The 8,011-nt window shown below is 41.4% G+C and overlaps 1 protein-coding gene across 1 annotated transcript in view; it reads left to right on the top strand.

Moving 5' to 3' along the window:
• Window positions 1-485: 485 nt before the first annotated feature.
• Window positions 486-8,011, top strand: part of SNTA1 (syntrophin alpha 1) — a 71,117-nt gene continuing 63,591 nt past the window's right edge. The window contains exons 1-2 of the mRNA XM_081947856.1: window positions 486-1,013; window positions 4,834-5,019. Of these exons, the coding sequence (XP_081803982.1) occupies window positions 740-1,013; window positions 4,834-5,019 (460 nt within the window). The 5' untranslated portion in view covers window positions 486-739. The remainder of the gene's footprint in view (window positions 1,014-4,833; window positions 5,020-8,011) is intronic.

The following is an 8,011-nucleotide window of genomic DNA, read 5'->3' as shown; positions in this document are numbered from 1 at the left end:
GAGCAATACCTAAAGGGCTACCTCGCTATTTGAAAATTCTACATTTACCTGACTTGAACATTCTGACTCTACAAAAAACCACCCTACTTGGAACAACTTACATTCTCCAACGTTACCTTAACAGTTCCTAGGACCTAGGTCCTTGGTTCAGACTGGAGCTGTTAGGCTACCAACCAGCCCCAAAGGCTGTGAATCTCACCAAAGATTAACATACTACTACTACTACTACTACTACTACTACTACTACTAATAATAATAATAATAATAATAATAATAATAATAATAATAATGTGGCATCCACGGTTTCCTGAGGCGAGACGTGAGGGTAACGGCTGGCAATGGCAGCTGAAGACGACAGAGACCAAATGCGTGGACGGGGCTCTGACGATCTATGAGGAGATGAGGGCGAGGCCCACCGCTCTCGCTGCCTCTCTGCCCGGCCAGGGAAGCAACCACGCTTCCCCCGCAAACGATCCTGGGGTATTTCGCCAGACGGGCCGTCACGCACGGCTCCCGAGCGCCTCCCGTGCCGGCGAGTTCCCTCCCGGGGTAAGGAGAGGAGGGTCCAGGGGCGTCTCCCTGGGCGGGGAAGCGCTGCCGGGGACGGCTAGCTCACTCGGCGCTCGGCTGGCCGTCGGGTCGATTCGGTAGCTCTTCGCCGTACGCAACGTCCCGATCACAAGCAAGCGGGAGGAGGCGTTGAAGCGGCGGCGGCGGCTATCCGAGGAATGCGCTGAAGATGGCGGCCGGCCGGAGAGCGCCCAAGAGCGGCTTGCTGGAGCTGCGAGCGCCGGGCGAGCAGTGGCTGCGCGTCCTGGTGACTCTTTCCGAGGACTTCTTGAGCGTCGTCCCCAGCGCCAAGGGCTCCGAGGAGCCGCTGCAGCCGCCGCCCAGCCCCGTGCAGCTCAACGGTGCCGAGGCGTGCGCCCTCGTCCCGGACTCGCTCACCAACATCAAGCGCACGGTGCGGATCGTCAAGCAGGACGTGGGGGGGCTCGGCATCAGCATCAAAGGTAAGCGGGAGGGCGAGACCGGTCGGGAAGGCTGCCCGTTCGCCTCCATTGCTCTCCCTAGCAACTTTTTTTAAAAAATTTAAAATCACACTTTTGCTTTTCCTCCGCCGACCCCACTCGGGGCGACCCTGCTTTCAACCTGCCGCTTCTTGACACGCCGAATAGCTGTGGGCCAAGCTACAGTACTGGATTCCCCTCGTAGTACAGTACAGCTGTCTGCTTCGTCCCCTGGACTAGAGGTTGGCTATTTTGGGGCATCCGAAATCTAGCGCTGCCTTCCTGGAGCGGGAGCGGGAATCTCTCCAGAGTTAGAGTTGTGCTACCTCCTTTTTATTAGCCGCTTTTGGTTTCATGCAGTTAAATGACCTTTGAAATCGGTTTCCTTCCTCCCGCCTTAAGAAAAAGAAACCAAAACTCCAGAGGACGGGGAAAAAGGAGGGGAGGAAAGTCCCAATCGAAGCTGACACGGAATTAAGGAATGTATTAATTGCAGTCGAGCTCATCCGCCCCTGAGGAACTGGAACTGTATTAAAGTTTGAAAGTCGCAACTTGGAAAGAACGCTGCATTCTTCTCTTAGCTCGATCTTAGACATCTGCAAAGTGTACGGTTTGCAGACTAAAAATCCAGTCTGAGAAACTGTGCAACAATCCCGTGGAAGAATAGATGATGTAGTCTCTGTCTCCCTTCCTTCCTCCCTCTCCCCCTCCCTCTTCCTCTTCCTCTCCTCCTCCCGCCATGCCTCCTTCCCTCTCCTCTCTTCTACTGGATAAATAAAGCTACCTCATCTTAATGGGCTTTGTCTTGAGTTTCTTTTTAAAATTATAATTTATGGAATTATAATTCTTGGAATTTATGTAAATTTCGTTCTACCGGATCTGATGTTTGGGTTTCATTTTTATAAAACATCATGATTTTTAAGATGAAGGTTTTCAGACTGAATTTTCTGGCTGGACTCGTGCAATATGGTAAAGCAGATACTATGGTAGCTTGTGGCTTAATATGCTGTGTGAATCCAGCATATCATATTTTATTCAATAAGCAAGAGCTGGGCATACCATAAATTAGTGCAATGCATGAACCAAGACTCTGCTCCAGTGCTGCACTGTGAAAGTCCAGGGCTGCTTGCTGTTTACAGGTAGTCAGGTGTGGCCACCTACATTTCCCCAGATTCTGGATCCATAGGCTACAGTTGCTGTTGCTGTTACTAATGCCTCTTATGAATATGTAAATCCATTGTGTGTGTGTGTGTGTGTGTGTGTGTGTGTGTGTGTGTGTGTGTGTGTGTATTGCTCCATTTGCATTGTTTGCCCTGACACCAAGTTCAAAGCTTAGTCCAGTGCTATGCAGGAGCTTCTTAAATATAGGAAGAACAGTATTAACAATGCAAATCCTATATATGCCTGTACCCAGTTAAGAATACACAGGACTACATATTAAAACTCCTAAGAACAGTTTATTTTGCCCAACTAAGAAAAAAAAAAACAAATTGTCTAATTAATTGCAGATGAAGTAAGAGAACAAAGACATGTTAATACAGATTTAAATTTCAAATTTATATACACGTGCCTGGAAATATATTCCTTTAAAATCAGTATGACTGGCTTCTGGGTAACTACATAGCTTTACATTGCTGAAAAGATGAAAGAGGATCTCAAAAAAGCCCTGACACTCCCTCCCTCCCTCCCTCCCTCTCCCTCCCCTCCCCTCCCTCCCTCCCTCCCTCTCCCCCCCTCTCTCTCTCTCTCTGTAATGCCTTCAAATTTGGACATGCTAAAACCTCTGAAATTATCATATGTACCACATAGTGCCAACTGAGAGTTATAACAGTGATAGACCAATATATTTGCAGAGCAATCGGTTTAGAGAAGGCTGGTCTCATGCTTTAGATACCACTTTTCAAAACTGTTGCTTGGAAGAGCTTTTTTCCATCCTGGGAGAAAAAGGTCACACTTCATTAGTCTCTAGCATGGCTCTTGTGTCCTTATTTCTTGTGACTGCTCATGTGGTCTAGAAAGCAGAAGAGGGTAAAAATCAGATATCCAATGAATGTTTCTTTCATTTGAATGGAAAAGGTCAGAAATACAAAAGGCAACACATTTCTCCATGAGACTTGCACAGATGTAAATGACAGAGGGCTTTGTCTGGGTAACAGGTAGTATAGTAGAATAACGGGGGAGAATCGGATCTTCTCAAACAATGCTTTGTAAAGCATTCAGATGCCGTGTTATCTTTGACCTTCAAATTGAGAAGGCGAAGCACACCTTGTAGAGAAAGGGGTTTTTCATTTGCATGCAAGTGTCATGGGAATTGTAGAAAACAAAGTTATCACTACATCTATAAATAATACTTAGCTTGGTTGGTAAGTATGAATGGAAAGTGAAGGAGTCAGCCTTTTTCTGTCTTGTACATCTAGAGAATCTGGCTTCAGTCCATAAATACTTGCCTTGCAATAAATTTCCTAGTCCTGAAGGTGCTATCAGGATTTGGGGGTGGGGGAGCATCTAATCTTGCTTCTTTGTGTAATCTTATTAGTGACATTCCAGGATTTAAAGATTGTGCAGATAGAATCAATTAATGAAAACAACTATTTTGGGCTTTCTAGTTAGAGGAATATTAATATGCAGACATATTCTCTTCATTATGCAGATACTTTCAGGTAAGAGCTCAAAATAGTGCATTTACATAAAATTTCAGACATGCTATTATCTAATATTTTTAGATCAGTCTTGTCCTGTAAAACCCTGCTTGGGTTTAGAGCGGTACTTCTCTGTGGGAGAAAGATTTGTTTTTGCCTTTTCTAAAAAAAAAACCCAGGGGATTATTGGGTTTGTATGGTTGTTCAGCCACTACAGAAATCAAGATGGATAACTATATTTGGATTCATTATTGATAATTGATTATGTGACATTACATTGTTTTTTCACTCCTAGTAACCATACAGATAGAGTTTCTCCATGATGACCTATCCCTAACTTAGTCCTTCAAGTCTCCCAACAGTACACTTATCACCATTGTAACTGAGTCCATCTACTTTGTTCCTCTTCTTCTCTTTCCTTCTACTTTTCCCAGCATTAGAGCTTTTTCCAGAGAGCTGGATCTTAAGCTCATTATATTTAAGCTTAAAATGTATTTGTAAGATTTTTTTTGCATCTAATACCTATGGCACAAAACTTCAGTTTTAAACTCAGTTTGTTGGGTTCTAGAAAGACATAGTTGAGTGCCAAAGTCCTGGAAGGAATGTAAATAAAGTGATGTAAATAAGGAGTCTCTTTTCAACAATAAAAAAACAAATTTAAAAAATAGAACAAAAACCAATGCAGATTTGTTTAATCCTACAATATATACATGTGATATAGTACAAGGTTAAGATCAATCAATCAAAATATAATAAAATATCTTGCAAAGCTTAAAAAACAACATTTCTCAAGTAAATCAATGTAAAATCTTATCTATAGTACAGTATTGTATCTGGAATGTGGATAAGTATTTTTATGCACTACTCAGGACAACATTTATTTTGTATAATTACTTCATCAGAAAAAAATGTTGTTTTGCACTTATCTCTATTTTCACAGCTGGGTCATTCTATAAAAACTCTCTTGTTTAGATATCTTTTTCCCCTGTAACAATTCCAGAAATCTAACCGAGTCTATCCGTACTACTACCATTGCAGAAAACAAAGCAAAACAAAAACACAAAAAGAAGGTACAAAAAATACCAGGGAAGGTTTGCATAGCATAAAACCATTGGGTTTTTTTTTCCACCCATATCTTTGTACGACATCTTCTATAGTGGCTTTTATTTGGCTTTTATTTCCAGGTGGTCGGGAAAATAAAATGCCCATCCTGATATCCAAGATATTTAAAGGGCTGGCTGCAGACCAGACGGAAGCGCTGTTTGTAGGGGACGCCATCCTTTCCGTCAATGGTGGTGACCTGTCTGATGCCTCACATGATGAAGCAGTGCAGGCTCTGAAGAAGACTGGCAAGGAAGTGGTACTGGAAGGTAAGCAGACCATCCTAATGTGGTTGAAAGATGCTGAGCGACTCTCCCCTTCCATTTCTGGCATCACCCAGTGTTATGCTCTGGTTACCATGACCAACGATCTCACCAACAGGATTTCCCACTTTGCATTATTTCTGTGCAGCATGGGTAGTCCTTGATTTATGGCCACAATTGAGGCCAACATTTCTGTTGTTAAGCGAGACCTTTGTTAAGTGAGTTTTGCCCCATTTTACGACCTTTCTTGCCACAGTTGTCAAGTGAATCATTGCAGTTGATAAATTAGTGACCTGGTTGTTAAACGAAACTGGCTTCCCCATTGACTTTGCTTGTCAGAAAGTTGCAAAAGGGAACCACATGACCTTGGGACACAGCAAAGTATGAAGAAGTTACCAAGCATCCAAATTTTGATCAGATGATCATAGGGCTGCTACAAAGGTATGAAAAGTGGTCATAAGTTACTTTTTTCAGTGGCATTGGTCATTAAATGAACTATTCTAAGTCAAGGACCACCTCTATATGTATAAATTAACATCAGGCAGTGTTTGTCCCCCCCCCCCTCCATGGTTCTTATTCAGTTGGATACAAGAGAAAACTTCAAAGAGAGGTGGGAGAATTTCACTGAAATTCTCACAATTAAAGGATGGTGTTGTACACTTACTTAGTTGCAAGGTGATTGAGTCATAAAGACTCACTTTCCTGTACACTCCTCTCTCCAGCTTCCCTGCAGCCTCTCTGGCTTCTGATATGTCACTTAAATCTCAAGGAAGGAACGTGGAGGAGAAGGTTTCTTTTTCCTTTTATTGTATTGTATTATTGTAGTGCCACCTAAAATGGGAAGAAAATGTGACAATAATTATTTCTCTCCATCCTTAAAAATATCTATAAGTCATCCAGTCAGCTTTTCATACCAATTTGTTAAGGTCAAATTGGTATGAACTTCTTAAGGTCATTTGTGTTCAGTTCTAATGTTAATATTATTCCTAGCTTCCTTTCCTGCAAATTTGAAGAAGCAAAGGTCCTCTGATCCTTTAATTATTGATAAAGGTGCACGAGGTTTAGTAAATCAAGATGATTACAGAGAATTCTGCAATTTAAAATATCACAGATATTCTGGTCAAATCCAATCTATCCAATCCCAATCAAGCCAATCAAAACTGTAAGATCCTCTACTGCATTGTGACTGCCTCTCTGATTGTTGCTGTGTATTTTGCAGTTTATGTATCAATTCAGTTACAACCCGAATGCAGTTAGCAGTACCTAGAATAGTCGGTATAGGCAACTTCAAGAATTAAAACTCTACCTTGTTTTGGATTTGAAGAATCTTTGGAAAAGATCTTCAGAATATTGTGGAGATAGGGGGAGGGAGCTCAGATAGCCCCCACCTGAAGTGTCTTAAAGAAGATGCATCTTTTCATTGGCTCACACAAAGACAATACAGCTAGAGCTCAATCTAGTAAAAGATGTATTGGATCTAAGGAGTTGCAGACTGATGCTACATAAATGACCCTACACAACCCATGACACTTCCCCTCCCTCTTTTGAATGCAAAATGCTGTGTAACCCTAGACAGATAAATCTTATCTCCCTTTGGATTTGTAAACTGGTTGTATTGACCTTTGAATAGGGCACCGTAACTCACATGCTCATCAGTTCTAGAATAGCCTGCTGTAATGCACTCTACATGGATCTACCATTGGAAGCTAGCCACAATGGATAAGAATGCACTGGCCAGCCTTTTAGTGGGTAAGAGCCATTGCAAGTGTTTAACACTGATTCTACAGAAATGCATTAACTTCCAGTAGGTAAAATCAAGAGATAGGTTTTAACTTATGTTAAAGGTCCTTTGAGCTCAATACATGCACATCTCCAGCATCCTTTCCTTCAAGAAGAACCATCTATGTGGTCCATCTATCTCATGTTGGGATGCTGAGAGTTCTTCCTTTCTCTATGCATGTAATTCAGATAGAATTACAACAGATAGAAGACAATGTTTTTCTATTGTTGTTTCTTCTCTGTGGAACAGCTTGCCCCCGTCACGGGAATCTGGATGGCGCCTCTCTTATAATGCTTAGAGAAGCAGTCAAGGCAATAATTCCTCATGGAACTTTCAATTTTTAAAATTGCTTTTGAATATTTGAGGTGGATCAGTTGATAATTTTATCAATTATACATATGTGTCATTGATTTTACCTGGTTATATTGTAAACCACCAAGAGTGTTTGTGGAGTGTGGTAATAATTATAATGAAGTAGGTAAACAAACAAATATCACCCATCTGCTCTTTCCTATAAATGTATAGGATTCTATCTCCTATAATAGTTTAACTGCAGATGTGATTTGGGATCTCTCGTCCTCAATGGAAATAAAATATGCCAACTCAACATCTATGCAAGAGAAAGACTATAGCTTTGTTCTTTATTCTTAAGTCAACTTGAACAGTAGCTTTTGTTATATATGGAACACCAAATTTGGCTGAAGAATCACCTGGCTGCAGCAGAAACCTTTCTTTTTTCCCCACTGTAGTAATTAAGAACACATCCCATAGTTGCATTCTGTGACGGTGTACACTGCTCTAGTCTGGCACAGCTCATTGGCTTCCAATCTTCACCCACAGTTGTTCAAACTCAAAAGACTAGTAGTCAGAAATTCAGGGATAGAACTCTAATTTTATTACAGATAAAGTTACAGATAATTTTACTACAGATACAAGAAAAGCAATAATTAACGGAAAACTAACAACTGCCAACTGTTAGCTTATATGTATGTATAAACTAGTCCTAAGACTTTTGTTTTTTCCTACTTGTGTATCCTAAGTAGCTGAGAACCTATTGTTTGTCAGCAGGAAGAAATTGACATCTCTGTACAGGTAGTTCTAATTTACTGATTGCCCTGTTTAGTGACCTTTCAAAGTTACAAAAACTGGGTGGGAGTTTTCCAGCCAACACCTCCATTTTTTTTAAACCTTTGCAGTGTTCTTCAGTCACATGACCAC

The sequence above is a fragment of the Natrix helvetica genome (genome assembly GCF_964273705.1).
Source record: "Natrix helvetica genome assembly, chromosome: 3".
In the NCBI taxonomy this organism is placed as follows: domain Eukaryota; kingdom Metazoa; phylum Chordata; class Lepidosauria; order Squamata; family Natricidae; genus Natrix; species Natrix helvetica.
The sequence above is the reverse complement of the archived record's forward strand: the minus strand, read 5'-3'. Positions and strand labels throughout refer to the sequence as shown.